The 27949-nt window shown below is 35.3% G+C and overlaps 2 protein-coding genes across 6 annotated transcripts in view; one reads left to right on the forward strand and one right to left on the reverse strand.

Moving 5' to 3' along the window:
- Positions 1 to 21940, forward strand: part of CYP2J2 (cytochrome P450 family 2 subfamily J member 2) — a 96215-nt gene extending 74275 nt beyond the window's left edge. Inside the window, 1 exon segment of the mRNA XM_082357828.1 lies at positions 21083 to 21940. Coding sequence (XP_082213954.1) covers positions 21083 to 21086 — 4 coding nt within the window. The 3' untranslated portion in view covers positions 21087 to 21940.
- The window catches only part of HOOK1 (hook microtubule tethering protein 1), a 108353-nt gene continuing 83177 nt past the window's right edge, over positions 2774 to 27949 (reverse strand). For 3 of the 5 annotated variants that reach the window (XM_082357133.1, XM_082357134.1, XM_082357136.1), the window contains 10 exons: positions 23900 to 23987; positions 23752 to 23812; positions 21957 to 22097; positions 20015 to 20108; positions 16933 to 16967; positions 16297 to 16379; positions 15574 to 15674; positions 12665 to 12766; positions 10700 to 10768; positions 5367 to 8912 (listed from right to left, as the gene is read on the reverse strand). In XM_082357133.1, the coding sequence (XP_082213259.1) occupies positions 8742 to 8912; positions 10700 to 10768; positions 12665 to 12766; positions 15574 to 15674; positions 16297 to 16379; positions 16933 to 16967; positions 20015 to 20108; positions 21957 to 22097; positions 23752 to 23812; positions 23900 to 23987 (945 nt within the window). In that variant the 3' untranslated portion in view covers positions 5367 to 8741. Of the gene's footprint in view, positions 8913 to 10699; positions 10769 to 12664; positions 12767 to 14603; positions 14673 to 15573; positions 15675 to 16296; positions 16380 to 16932; positions 16968 to 20014; positions 20109 to 21956; positions 22098 to 23751; positions 23813 to 23899; positions 23988 to 27949 lie in introns of those variants that run through there. The other 2 variants (XM_082357135.1, XM_082357137.1) reach the window with 2 other exon arrangements.

The raw sequence follows: 27949 nt of genomic DNA on the forward strand, positions 1-27949 counted from the left end.
TTAAGTAGCCTGTCTGCTGATGGGTGGGGCTGTGTTCCTGTCCTGTTGGTTTTTTTGGCTGAGGAGTCCCAGCACTAGAGTCTACAGGCTGTTGGGTAAGGCCAGGTGTTGGGGAGAAAATGGCAGCCTCCAAGAGGGCTCACGCCAATGAGTACACCCCAGAGCTACCGCTGCCAGTGTTCTTGTCCCTGCAATGAGCCCCAGCTACCCCCTGCCTCCCCAGGAGATCCTCCAATACTAGCAGGTAAGTCTGGCCTAGTCTCTTATGGAATCACCACTTTTTTCCCTGGGTCCTAGTATGCACAAGACCCTGTGTGTTATAATTATTATTATTTATAAATTTAATTTATTTATTTTTGACTGTGTTGTGTCTTCTTTGCTGTGTGCAGGCTTTCTCTAGTTGCAGTGAGCAGGGGCTACTCTTCATTGCGGTGTGTTGGCTCCTTACTGCAGTGGCGTCTCTTGCTGTGGAGCATGGGCTCTAGGCAGGCGGGCTTCAGTAGTTGTGGCACGTGGGCTCAGTACCTGTGTCTTGTGGGCTCTAGAGCACAGGCTCAGTAGTTGTGGCACATGGGCTTAGTTGCTCCGCGGCACGTGGGATCTTCCTGGACCAGGGATTGAACCTGTGTCCCTTGTGTTGGCAGACGGATTCTCAACCACTGTGCCACCAGGGAATTCCCTATAATAATTATTATAATAATTTAATTATTATAATATAATTATTATATATAATTATTCTCCAGTTTGTAGGTTGCCCACCTGGGGGTATGATATTTGATTATATCATGAGTCCACCCCTCCTACCCATCTCATTGTGGTTGCTTCTTTATGTCTTTAGTTGTAGAAGATCTTTTCTGGTAGGTTCCAGTCTTTTTCATCAATGGTTGTTCTGCAGTTAGTAGTGATTTTGGTGTGTCCGTGAGAGGAGGTGAGCTCAGGGTCCTTCTACTCTGCCATCATGGCTGCTCTCCCTGCGATCTTTTTTTTTTTTTTAATGTAGGCATTTATTCTGATAAATTTCCCTCTTAGTACTGCTTTGCTGAATCCCATAGTTTCATTGTGTTTTCATTTTAATTTATCTTGAGATATTTTTAAAATTCTCTTTTTATTTCCCATTTGATCCAATGGTTGTTCAAGAGTATGTTGTTTAATTTCTACATATTTGTAAATTTTCCCATTTTCTTGATGTTATTGATTTCTAGTTTCATTCTACTGTGGTAAAAAAAAATAGCTGGTATGACTTTGATCTTAAATTTACTAAGACTTGTTTTGTTAACTAACATGTGATCTATCTTGGAGAATGTTCCATGTGTGCCTGCTGTTGGGTGGAAAATTCTGTGTGTATCAATTAGGTTCATTTGGTCTATAGTATTGTTCAAGTCAGCTGTTTCTTTATTGATTTTCTTTCTGGATGTTCTATGCATTATTGAAAGTGAGACTTATTAAAGTCTCCTACTATTATTGTATTTTTTTCAATTTCCCCTTTCATATCTGTCAGTATTTCCTTTATGTACTTAGGTGCCCTGTTGGGTGCATATATATATTGCACCCAACAATTGTTCTATCTTCTTGTTGAATTGACTCTTTATCATTACATGATGACATTCTTTGTCTCTAGAGACACTTTTTGAGTTAAAGTCTATTTTGTTTGATATATGTATAGCCACTTCTGCTTTCTTTCAATTGCTGTAAGAAAGGGATATATTACATTTCTAACATCCCTTCATTTTCCAGCCTGTCCGCTTCTTTCTTGAAGATAGCACATAGTCTTGGTTTTTCATCCATTCATTCACTCTATATCTTTTGACTGGGAAGCTTAATCAATTTACATTTAAAATAATTATTTATAGAAAAGGACTTCCTATTACCATTTTGTTAACTGATTTACTTGTCTTATAGTTCTCTTGTCCTTTTTTTTCTCTCCAACTGTCTTTGTGTTTTGTTGTTGTTGCTATTATTTGTTTTGATTCCTTTCTCCTTTTCTTTCGTGTAACTTCTCTATTCTCTGTGTGGATAACATGGGGCTTATATAAAATATAGTTGTAACAGTCTATTTAAGGTGATAACAACTCCACTTACAAACAAATCTACACTTTCATCTCTCCTTCCCCATTATATGGTCATGTCACAATATACTTCTATTTATATTGTGTATCCAATAACATAATTTAGTTTTAGTTATTTTTAATACTTTTGTCTTTCAACTTTTTACTAGAATGAAAAATGATTTATCCACCACTGAAATAGTAATATGGAATTCTGTTTTTGTCTGTATATTTACCTTTACTAATGAGTTTCATAACTTCTCATGCTCTTATGTGGCTGTTTAATATCCTTCAACTTTTGTTTAGCTGAGAAAGTATTTTTCTCCCCTTCATTTTTGAAGGACAGCTTTATCAGGTATAGTATTCATGGTTAGCAGGGTTTGTTTATTTTTTTGCAGCATTTTGAATATATCATGCAACTCCCTTCTAGACAGCAAGATTTCTGATGAAAAATCTGCTTATAGTCTTACAGGGCTTCCCTTGTATGTAACACGTCACCTTTCTCTTGCTGTTTCAAAATTCTGTCTTTAACTTTTGACAATTTGATTATAATGTGTCTTTTTCATTTTATATTGTGTCTTTTGTGCTTCAGGGACCTTGGTGGCTATTTCTTTCCCCAGGTTTGGGAAGTTTTCAGCTATTATTTCTTCGAATAAACTTTCTTCCCCTTTCTCTCTTCTCCTCCTGGGACTCTCATAATGAATATTCTATAAGTCATTTAAGCTATCTTCTCTCTTTCCTTTTTTTTTTTTTTTGCCCCTCTGATTGCCAGTGGCCTTTTAGTTTGTCAGTGCTTTCTTCTGCTTGATCTATTCTGTTCTGAAGCCTATTTAAATTTTTTTCAGTTCAGTTGTATTCTTCAGCTCTGTGATTTCTGCTTGGTACTTTAAAAAATTTCCTCTTTGTTGACATTCTCACTTTGTTCATGCTTTGCTCTCCTGACCTAGGTGAACATCTTTATGACCATTATTCTGAATTCTCTGTCAGGAAAATCACAAATCTCCATTTTATTAGGGTCAGTTTCTGGAGACTTATCTTGTTCTTTTATTCGGAACGTATTTCCTTCTTTCTTCATTTCCCTTGACTCTCTATGTTGGTTTCTGCACATTAAACACCCACCTCTCTCAGTCTTCATGGACTGGCCTCATAGTATAGGAAATAAAACCTCACCAATCATCCTGGCCAGAGATCCTGGGTGCCTCTCAAACCTTTGTGCTTGTCCAAACTGCCATCTTTGTTCTTAGTGTCCCCCAGGAGAATAAAGTATGCCAAGCCCTCAGTGCCTCAAGAAGGCAAGAAAGAAGCCAGTAGCTCAAATAACAGCTAGAAAAGTTGGGGCACTAGATGAGTAAACCAATTCCTTTTCTCCTTAGTGAGAAGTTGGAAGCTGGAGTTTATCACTCACTTGCTCTGCAATGAACTTGGGAGAGGAACTGTGGCAAATTTCTACACCCTTATTCAGACCAACCACCCTTTCGAATGGCCTGCTTTGCTCTCTGTTGCCCCCAGGGTCTTAGCAAATGTTGGGTCATGTTAGGTCTCATAGACATGTGGGTTAGAAGCCTGTCCCTTGGGTAGCAGCTGGAAAGTGGGGGGGGGGGGCTTGATGTGAAGTCCACCTCCTTCTAGAGAGAAGCTGAGGGCTTGATTTTATCACTGTAGCAGGCTGAGGGTAGGAGCTGCAGGAAGTGTCTGCACACCTGTTCAAACTCCCAAGAGACTAGTCATTGCCTGTCCTGTCAGCTCCCAGAGACAGGCAAGTTAGATGCCAGACCCTCAGGCAGCAGCTGCAAAAGTCAGAGCACTAGTATGCAGTCTAACCCTTTCTAAAGAGATGCTGAAAGCTGGGTGTTATTGGAGTGAGCTGAGAGGAGGAGGAGGAGGAGTCATGGGGAGAGCATGCAGGGACATTAAAAATTGTTGCTTTCTCTGTAGACCCTGGGGGAGAAGTACAGGCTGGGACCATCACCTCCCAGAGACAGGCAAGTAAGACCCTCTGATAGCAGCTGGAAAAATCACGACACTTGTTGTGTAGTTCAACTCCCTCCAGGGAGAAGCTGGAGGCTTGGTTTTTTTCACTGGAGCGAGCTAAGGGGAAAAGCCACAGGCAGTGCCCACATGCCCACTTAAGCTCTGAGAGGACTAATAATTGCCTACCCCATTATCTACCAGATGCAGGCTAGTTAGAAGGCAAATCCTCAGGCAGCAGCTGGAAAAGTCAGACTGCCAGATGTGCAGTCAAACCCTTTCCAGGGAGCAGCTGGGAGCTGAACTTTACTGCCTGCTCACTCAGCTCCTAGCCAAGGGGAACGAGCTGGGCAGGTGCTTGTACAAGGTCAAAACTGCCTTATAGTTCCTTGAGGTCCCAGGGAACTAGCAAATGCCAGGACCTATCAGCTTCCAGAGATGGGTGAGTTAGAAGCTAGTCCTTCAGGTAGCAGCCATAAAAATTGTGATGCTAGATGTTTGGCCCAAAGCCTTCATTCCTCAGGTTGAAGAAGGTAGTTGAGGGTTTCCTCCCATTTGCCAATTGCATGGCACATTGCTGGGGTGGGGTTTATGGTGAGAGGGTATCAGCATTTCCTACCTTTTTCAATGTGGGTGTTTTCTTAGTCACCCAGTGTGTAGGAGTCTTTCTAGTTTCTGGATTTTTCTCAGAAGTACTGATACATGTGAAGCAGTTTATTGAGTCTATGGGTGGAAGATCTTCTGCCTATTCAGATATTCCTTCCAGTGCACCCCCTGATCTCTTCAGAGCATCTTGAGACTGGATTTCTAAAGAAAACATTGTGTCCATCAGCAATTCTAGTGCAGCTAGTACATATTTACTAACTAACTGTGTGGAAGATACTGTGCTGAGTGTTGTGAGGGAAGCAGAGATGAACCAAATAAGGCCGGTGACCTCAAGAAACAGTGTAGTGAGACAGACACATTAAAAAAACAAAGGTAGAGCACATTAAGGTCGCTAAGACAAAGACTTTGAAAGTTTTAGAAAAATGGATCTCTCATCTTTTTTGAGAAATCCCGGAAGAATTTATGGGGTTCTATTGCTAAAGGAAAAAGGGGAGAAAGAATGGATATAGTCACAGTCTTTGCCAAAAAAAACCCAGAAACATTCTGGATTCCATGATAATGCAAATTGGAGACATAAAAGAGCACACCAAAAAAAAATGTTTACACATCTTATCATTCACCAAAAAAAAAAAAAAAAACCAAATGAAAAAAATTAGAATTATTTTTTCTTTACCAATCTAAATATTTAAGTCCTTTATTTAAAGCAACAAATAAATGTGCACTTGTACCCACTAAAAATTCATCATATCAGACACAGAATCAGAAAGTTTATTTACTTTAAAACATTTGACAAGTATTGTTATTGGACAATCATTTATTTAAAATAATATACTAAATACAAAAATAAATCAAGTATTGCTTCTATTTTTCAAGTGTCAAAGTCTTTGCCATAGAAAATAGAAAGAACCTTTTATAAACTAAAAATTACATTTAAGCTCCATCAAGTTTAATAACTGCACACAATTTCCTTTTATGTTTGTGCTTTACAAATTTCCATACTACTTCTTTGCAAGGTACAGGTTCACAACAAGAATGTATGCATACAACCATATACACGCATTTTTACATAGGAATGTTTCTCATTAAATATACATATAGAGAACCTAACACAGATAGTACTGTGGCCTAAAAGCCAACCCACTGGGCCACATGTGCCACTATACAGCAACAGGTGTAGATGCAGAAGCATTATTTGACATTCAAATGAGCACTCCAGTTATCAAAGACGATGACATCTGAGTAAGGGCTACTCAGTTTAATGTTTCTAGACAAGACATTAATTCTTAATCATCTATATTAAATCATTAGTTCAACAGCCTTATTCATTAAAAAAAATAGTGAACTTCAAATATTTCACAATACATTAAGTTAAGCTGAGGATAAACATCATTGTCATATGTATACACACTTTTATTTTAAAAAGGTAAAGGAATATTTATTAATCTTAGAGCAAATACTCAAAATTAAAGATCATTCCCAAATTAGTCTGTGGTTTTACTTTATAATCACTGGGACATTCAATTCCTTATCAGAGAGATAAATGCTGAATTTCTCTTCCCTGGTATACGCACTCAAGCCTCACAACACAGACATGTATAAATCATGGTTCAAGATGAATATTTATAATGCTTTACCACCCACAGGGTGTCAATCTCACTACATTAACCAGATGTGGAAAAGACTCTCACTTCTGATCAGTTCCTGAATTTCCATATGATTAATCACAATAATACAGAACTTTAAATTACATTAGTAATTTATTAGTATAAATACATATTGAGCATTTAAAATTCTACCAACTAGAAAAGTGATAAATCACAAAATTTGCTTTTTCTCTATTTAGGAAAAAGAATCTAGCCTTACATCCTTATTGAGAAATTGCATGAATTTTTCAGAAATTCCAAATATAATGATTGAAAATTTATAAGCAATTGAACTGTGAAAATACTAATTTATTGAAATTGATGTTTTACAATAAATTTCATTAAAAGGGAGCTTGAAGAGCTTGTGAAATCTCAATTATAAGCAAGTAGTAAACACCAAAGGAGCAGATGTCTTACATTGACCAAAATGTACCAAAATGCTATAATATTTAGAAAATTTTAATTAGCATGCTAAAATATTTTCAAAGGCTTATTTCATTTCACTAAAAGTCACAGGCAAGCAGAGACTACAATAATACAGGAAAATGAAATCCAACAATATAATTGTACCAGTAAAGAACACCAAAATCTAAGAGGTAGTCAAAAGAAGTAACCCTGATAAAATATCCTGACAGATGCTCCCTAATCTCAGAGACCCAAATATAGTATGAAATTCTTATATTTTCAGTGATTAGAAAACATTTATTGGTATAGAATCTAAAAACCAAGTATCTAAATGAATAATACTGTAACTGGAACAATACTCATATTTGCAAAAAAAAAAAAAAACTAAGAATAAAATCTAGAACAGATGTCTACAGCCTGCGGGCCAAATCTGGCCTACTGCCGTTTTCTGCAAACAAAGTTTTACTGAAATATAACTACACCCATTTAATTTACATATTGTGTACGGCTGCTGATTTTATACTTACAGCTGAGTCGAGTACTTGCAATAGATCATATGGCCCACAAAAACCTAAAATACTTACTAAAACATTGACCATCTGTCCCTTTACAGAAAGTTCACTGACCCGTGGTCTAGACATATGCTGATAGGTATGTAGTTCTGAATTGCACTGGAAAGATTATGTCACAACATAAGGTATTCAACCATAAGGAATGTAAGATACTAGTTACATCATAATTCAATTACTTTTCATATCTGAAATCGTCCTAACATTTTTCTTTTTTTCATTTTTGTGGTCTAACATCAATGAGTGTTTCCAAGTTATCATAAAAGGATTTAGTACTACACTGTCAAAGAAGATTCTGCAATGATGAAAGTATTTTATATCTGCACTGTCCAATACTGTAGCCACTAGCCACATATGGCTATTGACCATCTGAAATGTGGCTAGTGCAACCAAAGAACTGAATTTTTAATTTTAATTAATTTAAATTGCCAATGTGACTTTTGGCTACATTATTGGACAGCACAGATTTAACTAAACTAAATTAAAATTCCAAAGTGTGACTCTTAAAAATGACCAAAAATAATAGAGTAATGCCTTTGAAAAAAAGAGCTTTGGGCAGAAATGAACTGAATACCATAAACTCAAACCAAGACAAATTCCTTAATTAGTAAGCAAGATAAAACTGATTCCAAATTGTTCCTCTACTTCACTATCTCTCTTCAGTGAAGAGGCAAAACTACTAATGCATCTTTTTTTTTAGCAGAAACCCTGATAATTTTATGCTTAAAAGTAATGATAATTGTAATCTTCATTAATTATATTAAAATAGTGTGAGCATTTCACACGAAGTATATTTTTTAGCTTGCTTCCCATCAGAAAGTCATCTCTTAAAGTCAGTTCATTTCTATACCCTTAACATTTCAACCATGTTGTACAGAAACCTTAGTTTATAGTAGGTACATATGAGAACTGTGACCTCTTCTAAATCTGCAAAATTGCCAAGTAGTCACTTCTACTATGGAGAAGTCATTTTAAGAGTCCAATCTTCCAAATGTTATATATTCCATTACATGATAAAATATACCCATTCAGTGACAGAATTAGAGGACAGAGGTAACGCCTTGTGTAGGTCAAGTCAAAAAATATAACTCTTGTATAGTTCTCCACATGCCTACCTTGCAACTGTTTTTTTTTACATATACCAAAACAATAAAATAGATGTATTTTTAGATTACATATTACCGATTACACATTGCAAATTAGTTACTGGTACAACTGAAAACATTAAACTAAAATATACAAAGTCAATTTGAAATAATATAATACTCTCAAAAGACAAATGTTTGAGATTTTTGCCTTATTATATCTTCCAATTATTCACATGTGCTTCCCCAGATAGCTAATTCCACATTCTGTTTTCAAAATCAGCTGGCAAGACTAATTTTATGCATTTTGATTTTAAAATCGCTGATATCCAGAATCATACACTTCTTTTCAAACCTGGTAGTTAGCTGAAAGATACAAAATATTTTAAGGGCACTTCTGTTTATGTGTTCTTTTGCAGTTTAATCAGATGTCGTAGCAGGAACTTTAACAGAGAGATTTCTTCTGGTGCTGGTGATGTGCCGCTGCTGTGCTAGGAAAGACCGGGCAGGAGCACAAGCCCCTGTGTCTTTGTAAGCACCACTGCCGCTCACGAGTCTAGATTCCATCCCTAACTTCTGGAATGCTAGACTCTGAACAAAAATAAACAACATGACTATGTAGAGTTTTCAAAGTGCTTTCCACATATACAAAGTCATTTAATCCTCAAAACAATTATAAAGCTGGTGTTTCCCTCATTGTTATAGAAAAATTAAGGGTTCAGGAGCTACACTGCACGTGATAATGCCAGTAAGAAAGGAGAAAACAAAGGCATAAATCCCTGTTTCTTATTTTGACCCATTAAATGTGAAATTGTTAAAAACAGTAGCTTAAAATAATGCTCTAGAATTAAGCTTAATTATAACAATAGAAAAAAGTCCCAAGGCAAATTTTTGTGTTGGGGCCATTACTCCAGCCATTATGAGCAGACACAGCACAAGAGAAAAGCTTAGGATCAATGGTTCTTGAAGTGTGGTCCCTGGATTAACGTTTGCACAACTGGGAATTTAAAAGTGCAAATTATACCTGTGGATTCTACCCAGACCTACTGAATAAGAAGCTCTGCAGGTAAGTCCAATAGTTTGTGTTTTAACAAGTCTTCTGATGCATGCTAAAGTTTGAGAATCACAGAATAGTTCAAATTTACTATGGTCTAGCTATATATCAGTATGTGACAAATTATTGTAGTTGTGGCTATTGGGTTTCTTACTAAGGGAAGAAGTCACTACTCCTCTCTCACTAGATCACATAAAGTGATTTTACTGAACTTAGCTTCACTGGTAACTAGTACAATAGACAACAATATTGTAAATGCTCAAAATATATGGGTTGAAAAATGATTAAATAATGCATTATTTGGCTCTCATATCTTTGATGATTTATATATCAAGAGGCCACAGAACAACAAGGAAAATAATACACTGTCCCTAATCTTAACCAGGATGGCTAACCCATGAAGGAGGGTTCTGGGGACACCTCACACAATCTCTTTCAAGACCTTGCTAAATTAAGCCAGACTTCACCAAATAGAGAAGGGAGGGAGAAAACACAGACAAAAAGTATGATGACATGAAAGAAAAAGGCATGTTTGAGGATGGAGAACCAGTTCTTCACGGTGAAGCACAGGCTTCACATGTGGAGAGTCTATAAAGTGATATTCTCTCATACTAAATAAATGGCAGCTAAGGTAGATAATGGCTGTGTTATTATCTATGCTAGCTGATTAGAATACTCAAAAGAACCATATACATCAGGAAATGCTACTCTTGAAAACACCCCACCATACTAAGGGTGACAAAATAAAATATATCAAATTATTTTATACTATTTTCTCCGTGTTAGGACAGATAGACAACTCTTAAAGAGCAGTGTCTGGATAAAAAAAAGAAAATACAACAAAGGACACACTGAGAGGCTTTAGGGATGTTAAAATGCACGCTGAGTACTAGAAGCACTTAATTTTGCATTATACAGATATTTGTATTTCAACAGAAACCCTTTATGAAGCACAAATTAAATGTTTTGGCTCAAGGCGATTTTAAAAATGTTTAAGAACTGTATGAGTGCTTCATGTGCATTAACTTAAAGGTTGGTGGGTCATGAAATCAATTTAGTGGTTTTGAAAAAGTCAAAATCAACTAAAAATATTAAAATATAAAGTAAATTTGGATTATGACCAACATTTTAAAAAAAACCAAGAGAATATAACAGAAAACACCTGAGTGCAACACACACAGTCAAGGTAACTTTGTTCAGTTATACATAAACATGAACACATACTAATTTGCGGTATAAAGTATATTTCCTTCTGTGGTTCATGGTCAAAATGTCTGATAAACACTGTTCTAAACATTGATTCACTGGCTAAATTTCAACTCACCTTATTATACCAGGCAGAAACAATGAGTTTTTCTTCATAATCACGGAATTTTGCTACTTTACATTCACTCTGGAAAAAGATATGAGGACTATTAAAATCCCAAAAATAAACCCAAATTAGTGAAAATGGAATATTTTTTTCACTATGCCCATGATCAAGAGAATGTGAAGAATGCATTGTGAGGCACAGAAAGTATACAAATTGTAAAGGTGAATCATGGGAAATGCATGCCCAGCACCTTTAGGGAAGAATAAGATTGTGACTAATAAATCTTTATTTTAGGAATTGTACTGGTAGAACAGATATTAAACAATAACAAACAAGAAACGAGTGATTCTTATGCTACTGTCCCCTATATCTAGAGAAAAAAAGTTAACAACTGGCTTAGGTGACAAAACAAAGAGAGTCAAAACTAAGGAGAAAAAGGATGTAGGGAAAAATACCCCAGAAAATCCTTTAAAATTTCCGGTAAAGCTTAGCACAGATTGTTCTCTCTCAGTCCTTGGTGACTGTATGCTAGACTGCCCAGGGCCCTATCTGCGTGCCATCCTAGAGACTGACGTTCATGTCCTAATTACTCTAATAAAGCTGATTTTGTACATGTTGTGGAGCGCCAGATATAGGTGGCATCTAAAACACGTGAATGTTCCTACAGCAAGATGCTCATGGTACGAAAAGCATACAGGAAACAAAGGAGGTAAGATGCCCATCTTCTCGCTCACATCCACTCCAGACAGAGACTGCCCGAGAAGGATGCAGACAGAATAACGTCTGCTATAAACATTAGTTTTCTCCTTTTCACTTTGTGCAGTGTGTGTACAGATAAATACACATGAATTAAAGGCCCATATGCTGTGACTTAACTGAAGATTTTCCTCAGAGCCCTATATTAGAGGCACCATTTTGTCATCACACTTGTAAGGGAGCTACATTTCAAGTATCAACACTGGTGCACGTTCTCATTGGCTTTCACTGGGAAGTGAATATTCAAAGCAACTTAGAGTTCATAGGTTATTCAGTTCAAGTCCCATTATTTTACAGATGAGGAGACTGAGGACCAGAGAGGAGGAGCGATAACTTTAAGACAAATTAACAGTAAAGCTGTAACCTTGGCTTCTGATTTATGTGGTATTTAACGCTGGGGGTACAGAGATATGATACAGCCTCTGCCCTCAAGACACTCTGACACATGCCATAAAGAAAAATGCTATTGTGGGATGAATTCATGAGTTCAAAGTACATGGAGTCACTATAAAGAGACAACTAACTTTGCCTAAGATATACAAGGAGAGCTTTATAAATGGGAGATATTGGAGCTGGATCCTGAAGAATGAATAGTATTTCTTCACAGAGACACTTCTATCCAGTGCTTTTTTACAACACTTGACATGGCCTGGACAAACACTTACAACAAGTGCACCATAAGGCTGGTGTGTACTCTGTATATGAAAGTCTTTAAAGCTTTAAATAAATTATTTCCACCACAGTCTCTATCTACTGGCTCAGAAATAATATGAAGAAAATGGTAAATGAATATAGTGTATTTCCCTGAAACATAACCTTCCTAGTTGATTTATTGGGAGAAGAAAAGTAAAGAAGAATCTGGTTAACTGAGTATAGTACCTTTTTAAAAAGGTGAGTTTTGTTGTTTTTTTTTTTAAATGAACTCTCATCCACATAATATTAAAAGGAGCATGATGGCAGGACTCTACTAGAAAGAAGGGCTACTATATGATTGGCTGTTACAGAGGGAGAGACATACAATGCAGCAAGATACATAAACTTGTAGAGGCCCATCTTGTGGGCTTGTGAGATGCTTTGTAATAAGCATACTGCGTGCTAAAACATGACACTCCTAACTTCTAAATTCTTGTGAAATTTGATCATTAATGGCAAATACTGACAGCAGTTAATTATATATTGACAGAATAATTAAGAGGACATATATGAATATGGAAGTTTTACCTCCAGAATCTCAATTCTTCTCTCTTTCTCTGCCAACTGCTTTCTAAGTAGCATTATTTCAGCTGATGCTGGATTTAATTTGGGGTCTAAAGTTTTTATTACCTGTTTAAAGGGAAAAAACAAATCTCTTATGTTCACTTTATCTTGTCAAATACTAAAATAAGAACACAGTGTGTAAAATCTGTGTAAAGTGGAACATTATCCAGAAAGTGATCCAGGAACTAACTATAACTTGTTTTACATTCTAATTTGAGTAACAAAAATAACATTCTACAGACTAGAAATGGTATAAAAATTCAGTACAAAAATGGGAAGATACCCATCCCCAAATCAAATTTCCTTCTCCAGGCTCAGTACTCAGAAATAGTTACTTAGCCTTATCAAGCTTTGAGCACTGAGGTCTTGAAATAATGCTTTTCTACCTTTAACTTGAATCAGATAAATTAAAACATTTTTTTAAATTAATTAAAATGAATTCAATAGTTATATGGGAACTTGCTAACTGTACAAAGTAGGAGTAACACACAAAAAAATTCTTAGCAACAATCTTTTACTACTATTATCTAGTTAGATGTAATTCAATATATGATAAATATAATAGACATTGATGATTTTGTCTGTAAATTCTAGAGTATTCAATCATATCCATGTAAATTACCAAATGTAAGCAAAAACAAAGTTTGATCAGAATGTTGTTCAGAGACTGAACTAAACTATGTAGTCAGCAGTATGGTAGCAAATCAACTCAGAAATATTAGGTATAAATTACAAGCAAAACAAGTTTACAATAATAAGGTCATCTGTATCACCTAATTACAAATCTATTTTAAAAGATTTAAAATTTAATGACAAGAAAATTTCATCTATGTTTATAGAGGTAAAGAAAAAAGACTAGAAAGTAATATCCCTAAACATTACTGTGGTTCACTGAAAACGATTCACTGCTAAACGTGGCAGGCACTGTGGCAGATGGGGCTGCAGCAGTTTACCAGAGTCAGGGCAACTGACTCTTATGAAGTACCTCCCCTTATGAAGTACCTCCCCTTATGAAGTACACATTGTAAAAGCAGACACATTAGTTTTTAAATCATAATTTAATTACAAAGAACACATAAAAATTGGTTGCCTCTAAGTGCTAGAAAGTATGGTTGTGACTTTTCTATATTTTCTGAGCTTTCTATCATGTATGTATGTTACTATTTTAACCTCTCCCCTGAAATAGTGTAAGGGTAAAAAATGAAATCATGTTTACCAAAAAAGCAACTATTTTTTAAATGATAATATTTGATGATGGCAAGAATACAGTATTCATTGTCATTGCTTTGTCTAATTAGTTATAATACTTCTTTTAGAATATCATGTAGAAATACATGTCAAGTATCTTAAAAATGTTCTTATCCTTTGACCCAAAAACTTTGTTTGGCATTAACCTAGGAACAAGATTAACATAATAAACCAAAATAAGGGGAAACTTTCTGTATAAATATATTTCCCATAGCCTTATTTCTAGGAGCAAAAAAGAAAAAGACATGGAAACAAACTGTTTCCAACAATAGGATGTTGACTAAGTAAACAATGATATATCTACTCAACTGAAAGAATATTATGTAGCTAACTCTTTAATTTTGCAGTCTGCTCCATACACAAGTGTATTGTTTGCTGCTGTATTCCCAGTGCTTACCATAACAGGTGCTCGATAAATATGAAGCTGCATTTATATAACATGAGGACATTAAGTTTAAAAATACAAATCGCAAGATCAAAATCATACGTGATACGATCATAGAAATTGCGTGTGTGGGTGTGTTATGGTAACAATCACGGAGATAATAGGCACTGAAAAAAATGCACTGTTAACAGCAGTTGTCTCTGGGAACCTTTCAATAAATTTTCTACTGAAAGCATTTACACACTTGTAACAGAGACACTGAACTGTGGCAGACTGCCCCGATGTTTAGCAAGTCGGCCTCCTGAAGTTGGGTGCAGCCACGTGCCTGAGTTCTGCCCACTGAAATGCAAGGGAAGAGATTTACGCCAGATCCATTACGTATGTCCCATACGATCTCGGCTGTCTTCCCTCCTCTGTAGCTAGACAACGTTGAGTAAATCTGAGAACCCCTTAGTGAAGAAGGCTGACCCTTTGTCAGTCGGGGGCTCTGAATGACTGCATAGAGTATGGCCCCTCCCACACTGACCACTGAACTTCGTGTGATCAAGAAGGGAACTTCTATCTTGCTAAGCCTTGAGATCTTGGGGCATACCTGTTGCTGCAGGTACTATTTACACCTTAATAAATAAAAAACTTAAACATAAAAAGGGAAGACATGTTAGCAGTATTTTAAGGCTCTGTCATAAAATTCTCTTCTTTTATTCAGTAACTAGAAAAGGGCACATTAACATTCTCTGAGAATACTTACAGTTAATTAGGAAAATATATTCATGGAAATAAAAGATTTTATGAGAAAAGTACTTACAGATATTGAAGAAAAAGTATGAAATAAGGAAAAGAATAATTAGTCTGGTGAACATTTAGACTGATCTTTAACTGTCTAATACAGACTTAATGCTAAAACAATTTAAACAAGTTTGCAAAGCTCAATTTTCACAAAGGCAAATGTTCACTGTAAGAGCTAAAGATTACATACCTTACAGTAGTCAGTTTCTCTATATGAGGTCACTACAATCAACATTTAACTGTCCCTATGAAGCCACGTGTAGTATTTTCTGATGCTGATGAGTGAGAGGGAAAGAACATGAGGACTGAGGTGGAGACGCACCAAGAACCTGACTGGCAAGGCAGGGTAGTGGGGAGCAAAGCGATGTGACATAGATCCAAGAAGAGGTGGGATAGGTCCAATTAGAACCCAAGTCACAAAGACTAATAAAACCCTGAAAGATAAGCCACTCACATTTCTTGCTTTCTCTAAGTACATTTTGTATCTTTCCTCCATTGCTTTCATATCTTCATCTTTCTTCTGAAGAGCAGCTTCAAGTTCGTTGATCTTTTGTACTGTTATTGAAAAGAAAATGAAACGAGCAATTTAAAATACTCCCTCCTCACATAAAAAAATTATATTTTCTAAAAAGACTGATAATGAGAACGTAGAAGAGAAACATTTTATTTCTTCTTTGTAGTCAATTCTTATCTAAAACTTTTGAACTACACCCAATATATCCCCGATCATTTTGTATTATTTTTTCTTAAAAAATATCTCTAATCTGCTTTACTGAATTATTTTTCTCCCTTCTATCAAGTATTTCATTGAGCAAATACACCTTACAATGTAAGCACAACCATCACAAAATAAAGCATTCTTTCTACAAGTTTGAAGTTCATTTTAATCTGATTATAAATTATTTTATTTACACTTCCATAGTATTAATTTTATTATATTTTACAATGTTTGATACTCCTATATATCAATCAGGTCATTTTATTAGATTTACCTTTTTTTTTGCTTTAGGATATGATCATTTATTAATTACTTAAATCACTAAAAATTATTATGATTCTTATTTGCGATGTCCGTATCTGCATTGCCTGAAGACTTATATACACAGTTCTTGCATCCTTCAACTAAAAAAGTCAAGTCTTTACATAAAGTCTGATCCAGGTTTTTACAAATACCTACCATTCTGGTTTACATCTGGCTGGAGGTCTTCAATGAGCTCTTGTTTCTTCTGTAATTCTTCATGGACCTCCGTTAGTTTTTCCCTAAGTAGTGGAAAGAGCATGGAGCTTTGGAGCCAAACAGACCTAAGAATGAAAACTGGTTTCTGCCACATAACATTTGTGGACTGTGGGCAAGTCACTTTCTGATCCTTAGTTTCTTCATCTGTGAAATGGGAATAATACCTGACAAATATTCTAGGGGTTGGTTATGAGGATGTAAACTGCCTGACACATGGTGGGTGCCAAAAATTTTACAGTTTTCCCCTTGCCACCCTTGCTTCCTAAGAAGGTTAAAGTAAATATTTTATAGGTTAAACATCCCACACTTCCACATAATCTAGTTGTGCAGGTGTCTGCTTTATAAACTCTTCAAATGACACTAGCGATTAAAAAATGTAGGAGATTGGGATCATGAGCAGGTAGGCTGACCCTTTTACCATGTTTTTCTTTTCACTTTTGGTGGCAGTGGTGAACAATGAATTGGCATCAGGGTTTTTACTTTTAATAAACAAAATCAGAAAAGGATATTAATAACTTCAGAAGCTTTTAAGACCCTTCCCCTCTCATATTTGAAATGAATATCAGTTTTACTTACATATGAGCTTCCAACTTCTGCTTTAGTTTGCTGGACTATAAAAATTAGAAAAAGTTGCTGTAAGATAACTATTGTGACAAATAAGTTTTCCAGACATTGAAATCTCTTTACCTCCTTTTGAAGGGATACAATATAAAATTATAAATGTTTTAAAAATTTGTATTTCTAATAACATACTTTTAAAAACAGAAGATTTTAGGTATATTCTTACTTCAAAGAAGAAAGGGAAAGAGAATAGGAAATTAAATTAGGAAGAGTAAGTATAATAGCAGAAAGAAAAATACTTCATATTATTGAATACAATGAAAATAAAATTTGAACTCGAAGGAAAATAGCAAATGCAAGCTGAATGTGATATATTGAGGAGTATCAAACATTTAAACTCCTAAAGAATCATCCATCTAAAACACAAATTTTAAGATTTTAGACCTTCATTAAAGAATAGCCTTAATGAACAAAAATAATTATCTCTATAATAAAACTTTATCATAAGTGCAAGCACTTTCAATATTAACATCAAAATGAAGCAATTGGATTTTGTTAAAAAATAAAATTTAAAACACAAAATTTCCTCTTTAAAAGAACAGGAATTTAGATTGCAATGCTAGTTCTGTATCATCTACCAAATAGTTTGAAGAGTTTAAAATATATAATCTAAAATGTAATTTGGACACCAATAAATTTTTTTAAAAAGATAAATTTAAAATCCTTAAAACACTGTAATCCAAAATGTACTACCCCAAAATGATCCCATTAAAAAAATTTTTTTAATGTGGCTTAAAAAAATTTGTATTAGAGAGGTTACAATACCGTATATATGCACATATGAGATGCCGCCATGCATGAGACGATTTCTATTTTCCAAGCCCCCAGGGAAAAAAGAGAAAATCATATAAAGCATATAAAAGACAGAAAGGAAACTCAACCCTTTCAAACTTCCTTTTCATCTCTTTATTTACTCTCCCTCATCAATACAAGTATAGTTACCTAACATTCTATCCAATCAATATCTAACACACATCTAGCCCTATATATTTTTTTTTTTTTTGGAACAGAAAACGTTTTATGGAAGGGCCAAGCAAGGAGAATGGGCAGCTTATGCTCAAAAAGCCTGAACTCCCTGATGGTTTTCAGGGAAGAGTTTTTATAGGCAAAATTTTGAGGGAGGGCTGCAGGGTGCATGACCTTTCTCTGATTGGTTGGTGGTGAGGTAACAGGGAAGTGCTCTAGAAATCGTGTGCTCTGCCTCAAGTTACCATCCTCCACCTGGGTGGGGATCTTAGTTCCTGTAGAAGAACTCAGAGATACATTGTTATGTACATCCTTTGAGGAGGAACCAGGAGGAACCAGGACCCTGCTTCATCTGCACGGTTGTTTCCTGACTGCTTCTCCTCTCTTTCTGCATTCCCTCCCTTCCCTAATTAGTAACTGTTTGAATCTGCCCTTTAGAACTCAGGGAAGGTCTAGGAGGCCAAAGCCTTTTTCCTTAAAACATGAAATGGGAGACAGAGAAAGACTTTTGCACCCGGGAGGGCCCTACAGGGTCCCGCTCAGTTTCAAGCATGCTTATTGGGATCATTGTTTCTAAGCCTTTTCCATGAGCAGAGCTAGGAAATATGCACACACACACATACACAATGCACATACACAACATACTTTTTTGTATGTAGGTTATAGTCAATAAAAAGGGCTTTTTGTTGAAATGAACATTTTGTCCTTCATTTTGCTTCCTAGACTCCCAATAGCATAGCCCACTGAGGAGCTATTGGCACAAAGCCCATTCAGTATTTTGAAGTCTTTGTGGAGGAAGAAAGCAGTTCTCCAAATTGAGTTTATGGATCCAACTCCCATTTCAATGTTGTTCCTTTTCTCTCTCATATATTAGTTCAAAAAAATCTCTGCTCATCCATACCATTTTACAAAGTCTATTTATATTTTCCAAATGCGAAACTTTCATCAAATAATTCTCTTGGGGGACTGTTTGAGATGCAAGCTGTTGCAGAAAAGAAGAGGAAAGAATAGGCTGTAGGTCAGCCCCCCTGTGCTTTGCTCTCATTCTGTGAGTTTGCTAGTTCCAAGTCCAGACTAAGAATGAGGTACACAGGTTGCTAACACAACAGAAACACACCTTCTTATGAGGGATATTAACAAGAATATGGCCCTGAGTCCTAATTTTAGCTTAAATGCTAGGCTATAAAAGAAGTACAAGGGGCACTAGGTTAAGGAAGGATTTAGTCTATACTGAAAAGCATGAAAATAGGGTGGCAAGTGCAAAAGAATCAAGGGCAGATATTCAGTTTCTGTCACACTTCCCAATGGAAACAGAGGAAAATATTTGCTGTAATACTTGTGTGGTCTTGAAGACAGGTCCAATGTGTCAGGTATGACATTAGCCCTATCTTTTTGTTGTTGTTTTAGTTAAATACATTCCTCCCTCAATTATTACTTCTTTTCCTCTCTGCATATAGAGATTGAACTATATAAACATCGCTAGTTCTATTCAGATTTAGGCTGTTTGATCTTTTTTAAGTCCTCTTACCTCTGCCCTCACAATTATTTGCCATCAAAAACCATGAGAAATGGCAAGGCCATGAGTCTGTATGAAAGGAGGGAAGAAATAAGGGGTGATGTACTTCAAGACTGCTTTAAGATTTCTGTCCTTTGGAGGTTGATGTGACCTACTTCTTGAATGTTCTTTTGGTAGAAATCACTTTCTCATTCTCTCTTTTCCTCTATTCTGACTGCAGATTACTCTCACTAGGGTTTTCTCAGGCCAGTCCTGTTGGGATCCCAGCAAAACTGTGAAGGCCTCAATTGTAGCATGCTCCCAATCAGGAATTACCATGAACTTAAGGGTAGCTGTTGAAGTAGGGCAGATAGAAATCACCTTCCAATCCATATGATCAATTTATAGGCTCCAAGTTGGCAAAATCACTGCATCTGTTATGCAGATATATACGGTATTTAAGGGCACCCCCCATGATAAGGGTAGCACTTTCAAATACAAGATTAATTTGGACATCAGGACCTATTACAGAGAGTCCATACATAACAGAATTATCCTAACTTTTAAGTTCCTTACACTTTCTCCTTCAGACTTGGAGCCTTGTTCTTGCAAAGACTTCTGGAGGTCCTCAATCTGCTGCTGCAATTCTCGAATTTGTTCTTTGCTCAGCCTATTATAAGATGAATCACACGTGTTCATTTATACTGAAAGTCAAAGTAGTTAAGGATCTATAAAGGTGCATTTATGCAATTTAACTCATAAAGTATACATTTAATAGCAATAACCAAAGCTGAACAATTATCTGTGGCTAGGTATAATATATGGTATAGTTGCCTACTTTCAAGGAAATATTCTTTAAAAAAAGACATTTTTATCCTAAAAGCATATATGGCCACATTTAAAAATTTAAGGTTCTTAATGAGTCAGTGGCAAAGCATAACATTTCTGCACTGTACTCACTGGTATAAAAATCAGAAAACTAGCTCAGTTTTCCTTCAGTTGTATTTTTAATGAATGGAAACTAGGTTTCCATTTCTTGTTTCAGATTTCACAGGGTGCTGGGAGAAGAGGAAGGCCACCATTTTCCAACCATTTCTTCATGACTTTTATTTCAACTAAAGAGATTGGCACTAGCAACTACTGCAGCTTTTTAACTTGGCAAAATCTCATTACAGATGGGTGGGATGGGGGTGGGGTGGAAGGGAGGTCTAAGAGGGAGGGGATATATGTATACATATAGCTGATTCACTCTGTTGTACAGCAGAAACTAACACAACACTGTAAAGCAATTATACTCCAGTAAAAAAAAACAAAAAAAACCAAAAAACCCTGCTCAATCATTACTGCCATTGAAGCTACCAGCAAGAGAGAGAGAGTTACTATCTGTCTGACTTTCTCTCTTATATATATATATATATATATATATATATATATATATATATATATATGACACAACACACCTGCCCATCATGATACTCCATTTTTCCAATATTACAGTTATCACATAATAATTATCTATTCACATGTCTATCTTCCTATATTAATAGCTGAAACTTAGGATCTCCAGTGCTGATATTGAACCATATAAAACAGCAATATTTAATGGTCTCTTCAGAAAGCTAAAACGTTTTCTTTTAACTGCAGTTGATGTAATAGCATACATACAAGTTGAGAGACAAGGTTCAAGTGTCTTTAAAATTCCTGATGGTCTCTAAGATCCAATAAAGGTAGGTCAGATAAATCCAAATACCTTCATTGTCAGTATGCTATTTGTAAGAGGCAGGTTAGCAAAGTGGTTAAAGAGCACAGACTCTGAAGTCAGATTGACAGAGGGTTCAAATGCAGGATCCAGAACTTACTAGCTGTGTAACTCTGGGCAAGTTACACCTTGCACCTCAGCTTCCTTGTCCATAAAAAAAGAGATAATTATAGTTACTACTTCATAGAGTTATTGTGAGAATTTATTGAGTTAATATAAAAAAGGGCTTAGAAAAGTGCCTGACACTAGTAAGCACCACATAAACGTTATTTTTTTTAAACATTATAATTTTTGAACACCTCATTGATATCAGATAAGTACACCATTTGCTTTAAACACATTATCTGTAATCTTCATAAGAACCTGCAAATAGGTGTCATCTCCAATTTATAGCTGAGGACACTAAGTGTGAATTTAAGTAACTTGCCCAGTTTCAGTAGAGGTGGGATTCAAATTTGACTCCACAATCTATGTACCATCTATGCACAAGACTCCAGCTGAAAACCAGATTGTCATTTACTCATCTGTTAATTTTTTGTCATTTATGAAGACATCTAAATGAAATTCAAGAATAAGCAACCTGCTTTAACAAAGGCTGCTAAAAATAATGGGTAGTGAGAGATGAAAAAGCAAAAATCGAAACGTGCAAATCCTAATTATTTGAACTACAATGATATCTTCCACGTCTGCGAATCAAGACTCTGTGGTTAGGTAATGAAGTCGCTACAACTATCTATTATGAAGGAGTGTGTCAGTCACCTCTGCTCAGTTTCCAATTCATTCATCTTGCGCTGCTTCTGTTCCAGCTGCTCCTGAAGTTCTTCAATACGTTCGTTCTCAGTACCTTCCTGCTGTAATCGAAGCATCTTATTTTCATGCTGCAGTCGAATAAACACCTCCCTGATGTTAAAAAGCGATTAAAAAAAAATTTTTTTAAGTATAAGAGTTTTTTAAATTCTTTGCTTTTTAAAAAAAATTCCTGTCCACTCGATAGCTCATTTTGAAACATTACCAAAGCTTCTGAAAGTTCTTAAGAAAAAACTGTGCCCTGTAGGACTATGTCTCAAAAAAACAAATGGTAAGTTTTTAAAGGTACAGGTATAAGATTATATTATATATCAATAAATGTTTATTATGTAAATCCCTAAGAGATGATATGAATTATTTTACTTTGATAATTTAGAAACTATTCACACTAGAGGTAATATATAGTACATCCTTAGAAAACATATAAATAAAAAGCAGTAGATTTAAGAAACTACAGTTTGCTCAAAATTTTTAAGTATACTTTTATGATAATGACAGTCATATGACTGTCTCTAGACTTTTTGTTTTTAGAAAAAATTTTTATTAAAGGTTTACATACATGTTTTTAAAAATGCAAATGATAGGAATGGTATTAAATAAAAAAGTAATGCTTCCTACCTGCTGCCCTCCTAAATTCCATTCCCCAAAAGCAACTAATCTCAATTAATCACAATATTTGTTCTTCTGAATGCCAGCACCATCGCTTTAAAAAAATGGCTATTTTTAAATGATTAATATCACTGGATATTACTAACTAAAAAGTGCAAGTTAGTTTCCAGCCCAGCATGTAAAGAGCTCTATCTTAACAGCAAAAAACTGAACAAATTGAAAATCAACAACTTTATAAACATTATGCAAAGTGAAAGAAGTCACTCACAAAAGGACACATATTATATGATTCCATGTATATGAAATATACACAACAAGCAAATCCATAGAGACAGAGTAGATGACTGGTTGCCTGGAGCTGGTGATGGAGGGGAGGCAGGAATGGGGAATGACTGCTAATAGGTACAGGGTGTCTTTTGTGGAGGATGAAAATGTTCTAAAACTAGATAGTGATGATGGTTATACAACTCTGTGATTACACTAAAAACCACTGAACTGTATATCTGTAAACGGGTGAATTATATCTCAATAAAGCTGTTTAAATAAAGAGTAGAATTAGAAGTAATTAACAAATAAAACTGTTGCCACAAAAAAGGAAAATAAAATTTTATACCAGATTAGTTAAATACCTAGAAGTAAACAGAGCGGTAAAATACCAAAATAAAAGGTCAAAAGGAACCTCTAAAATTTGTATTTTATTTAACTCCAGCTTAATCCTCCTGCAATCGACAGCTCCTCTCCTATTTTTTTCACCAGTGTGGATCTGAATGCCAAGTATTAAAAAGGTTTTCCATAGTGTTTAAAAGAGGAAATTCCTGTCCACTCAATAGCTGTCATTTTAAAGTATTACCAAAGAGATTAAGGATAAAAAAATAAGTTCAACACAATAAAGGCTGTATTATAAAAACTAGAATATATTATTCAGCTAGTAAGTGAAATTTTATTTCTGGTAAATTTTTAAGCTTCCATAGTAACAGTAACAATCTGATTTAGAAAGCCTAAGCATGAGACAAAGTAATTTTCAAGCCATATGACTCGTAAAATGGAAAATGTTAAAGGCTTAGAAATTTACAAAAGGAAGAAGAAATCTCGTTTCTAATATTAAGTATGGGTTATCAATTAATAAAAACAAGTTTACCTATACTCCACTGGCATAATCTCAGCAGCAAGATTCTCATAGCTTTTTGTAGCAGATGCATCTAAACAACATCAACAACAAAAAAATAGATTAACATTTCAGTATATCTACCATTAAAAAAACCTTTTCTAAATGCAACAAAATTCACCTGTTTGGTTTAGGTGATCCTGTTGTACTTGTGAACATCGAAGCTCTTCATTTGTTTCTTTCAGAGTATCAAGCTGTTCTATTAGTCTCTAAAAAAGAATCGTTTATATAAGCAAAATATTTAATTCTGCCCACAGGCAATTTAATTTATGCTTAAAATAATTTATCTTAATTTAATTTGATAACTGTTCCTTACTTAAAAATGACAATGTTTTAGTTTTAGTGCTAAGGGGTAATTTCTCTTGTATAAATCACATAAATAATAGATTTTATACAACACAAAGCTTGTGATTTTCCCCATTAGATAGTTTATCTTCGAACCAAATGAATGTAATTATGCAACAGAGCACAAATATGCAACTGTAGAGTAATAAAAGTACATGGACTTTGGAGGCAAACAGATCGTGCCCTGAATTCAGTTTCACTATTTCCAGCTATACTATCTAAGGCAAGTTATTGACTCTTTGGCTTTAGATCTTTATCATCAAAATGAGAATACTGATTCATAAGCCCCTGCAAAGGTGTTCTGAGTAGCGAATGAGATAAAGTTTGTCTAATATCTACACTATAGTCTGGCGTGTAAGAGATGCTGGAGACTTGTTATTTCCTTCTATTACTCTAAGTAGCATACTGGAAGTATGAATTTGTGGAAAAACATTATTTCCTAGGGATAGCATGCTAAGACTTCATATCATTGGCTATTTTATTTTACAGCTGACAGCCAATGACAAATTTCTACATTCTGTACAAAAGGCTCATGTTTAAACGCTTTTCCCAGAACTTGAAAAGTACTTTAACATAAAATCATATTTTAAATGTCATATTTCAAATCAGTAAACAAAACCCTACTTAGTCCATGATGTGGTTCAAATCAACCTAACAGTAAATTGGTTAGGGTCCTTAGGCCAGAGTGCACAGATGCCGCAGGAATCCCTGAACACTATAAACTATAACTACAGTCAGGCATGAGGACCCCTATAAATCTGTTCCTTCACAAATGCAATGCAAACACTAGCTAATTTGTCAAAATCAACTTTTCCAGACTCTGAAAATTAATCAAAGGTCTGCTATGATCTGAGGAGCACTTGTTAAAGAAACTCTGCTAAATCTCAGAACAGTGAGCTTTTTGTTCTTTTAACTATTCTTACTACTATCACCCTCTCCGCAACTCTGGAGTAGCCTTGAAAACCAGCAGCCTTTCAATCTTTGTTCCTGTTTTTTGTTTTGTTTTGGCCGCACCACACGGCTTAGTTCCCCGACGAGGGACTGAACTCAGGCCCACGGCAGTGAAAGTACTGTCTTAACCACTGTACCACCAGGGAATTCCCTCTCAATCTCTGAAGCTTTGAAAAACAGCAGCTTAGCCACCACCAGAATGGGCAGACTGGATATGAAACTCCTCCTAAAAAGCACCATGCTTAGAGAACTGTCACTATTTGGTCTGTCTAGAAGCAACCTGGAGAAGCCCCAGTCATACTTTTCATTGATTGATGTGTCAAAAACAATCATCAGCAATTGTTTTCACTATAGCTGCTGGAGGCTGTGATGCCAGTTAGGGCAAACAAGAGCCTTGCCCAAAACTTACAAGGAAGAGCTGAGAAACAAGAAATCCATAGAGGACTTAGAAAAGTTCTGACATATCCCTGGAGATCCAGGAGGCCAGCTATATATAGAGCTGTGTGCATGCCCAGAAAAGACCTGAGAGGGCCCCAATGTCTCAGCTCTGGATAAACTTGAGGCCCTGTGCAAACAGGAAATAAAGGCAAAGGCAGAGTTTTAAATTGCCTAAGAATTGAAGACGTTTTCCAAAATACACACTGAGTCCTTTGGCAAAGGTTGGGAGAGTTACTGGCTCAAGGCATCTATGGAAATATCTGACTAATCATTAACTGATCTCAATGGTAACTGAGCAGAGAATTCAGTGGTTGCACATTACAAGGAAAGAAGATTTTATAGAATTAGTCCAAAAGAGTCACTAAAAAAACCAGCAATAACAACAAACTCTGAGGTTGAAGGAAAATCTGGATTTCCAGAGTTGAAATATTATATTATTTTAAAGGTCATATTTTCAACAAAAGTATGAAACATGCAAAGAAACAGGACAGTCCCAATGCAGGAAAAAAAAAAAAACCAGTTAACAGAAAAAGTCAATGAGATGACCCTAGTGGGTGGACACACTAAATAAAGACTTTAAGTGAGCTAAAACCTAAAAAGCAGGAAAAATTTTTCAACACATTCTATGTGGTATCATCTTGATACCAAAACCAGGCAATGATATCAAAAGAGAACTACCAACCAATATCTCTTATAATATAGATGGGAAAACACTCAACAAAATACTAGCAAATTGAATCTAGCAATATATAAAAAGGATTATACCCTATGACCAAGTGGAATTTACCTCAAGAATGCAAACTGATTTAATATCAAAAATCAATGTAATATACCACATTAATACAATAAAAGACAAAAACCACACATCATCTCACTGACCCAGAAAAAGCAGATGACAAAATCCAAAAACCTTTCAGGATAAAAACATGCAACAAACTAGGAATAAAATGAAACTTCTTCAACCTGATAGAGGGCATCTACAAACAAAACCCACAGCTAGTAACATACATAATGGTGAAAGAGTGAATGCTTTCTCCCTAATATCAGAAACAAGAGAAGGATATCCACCCTTGCCATTTCTATTCAACAAAGTACTGGAGGTTCTAGCCAGGACAATTTGACAAGAAAAAGAAACAAAAGGCATCCAGATTGCAAAGGAAGAAGTAAAACTGTTTGTATTTGCAGATGTCCTGATCTTCTACATAGAAAATCTTAAAGAATCTACTAAAAACTATTAGAAATACTAAGTGAATCCAACAAGGATGCAAAATACAAGATCAGTGTTCAAAAATCAATTGTATTTCTATACATTAGCATTGAAAAATCCAAACATGAAACTGAAAAAATAATTTCATTTATAATGGTAACAAAAAGAATAAAACACTCATGAATAAAGCTTTAAAAGGTGCAAGTCTTGTACAAGGAAAACTACAAAACATTGTTGAAAGAAGCTAAAGACCTAAATAAATGGAATGTTATCCTACAGTCATGGATCAGAAAGTTAACGCTATTAAGGTGGCCAGATTTCCAAACTGATCAACAAATTCAGGCAATCCCTATCAATATCTCAATCTGGCTATTTTGCAGGAATTGATAATCTGATCCTAAGATTCATATGAAATGCTAGGGACCCAGAATAACCAAAACAATAGCTTTAAAAAGAAGAACAAAGTTGGAGAACTCATACTTTCCAATTTCAAAACTTACTACAAAGCTACAGTAATCATGACAGTGTGGTACTAGCATAAAGCTAGACATACACATCAATGACAAAGAATTAAAAGTCCAGAAATAAAGTCATATATTTATGGCCAAATGATTTTTTTTTTTACTTGAAAAATTAATACACTTTTTTGCAGAAGAACTGAACAGAAAGCACAAAGTTCCCATATATTCCCTCGTCTCCCCCCATTCCCCAATTTCCCCTATTATTAACATCTTTCATTATTGTGGTTACCGGTAAGAAATGATGAGCCAATACAATAATAATCACATTACTATTAACTAAAGGACATAGCTTACATTAGGGTTCATTCTTTCTGTTTCACTTTTATGAGTTTTGACAAAGGTATAATATATCCATCATTACAGTATCATGGTCAATTGATTTTTAACAAGGGTACCAAGACAATTCAATGGGGCAAGTCTTGTCAACAAATGGTGCCGGGACAACTGAATATACACACACAAAAGAATAGAGTTAGAAACCTATCTCACACCACATAAAAAATTAATTCAAAATTGATCACAGAGTAAATATAAGAGCTAAAACTATAAAACTCTTAAAAGAAAACATAGGAATAAATCTTTACAACCTTAAGGTTACTCAATGGTTTCATAGAAACACCACCATAAAACTAACAAAAGAAAAAACAGATAACCTTGACTTCATCAAATAAAAAAACTATTCTGCTGCAAAAAAAATACCATCAAAAAA

Source organism: Balaenoptera borealis (assembly GCF_965194805.1).
Source record: "Balaenoptera borealis genome assembly, chromosome: 1".
NCBI lineage: Eukaryota > Metazoa > Chordata > Mammalia > Artiodactyla > Balaenopteridae > Balaenoptera > Balaenoptera borealis.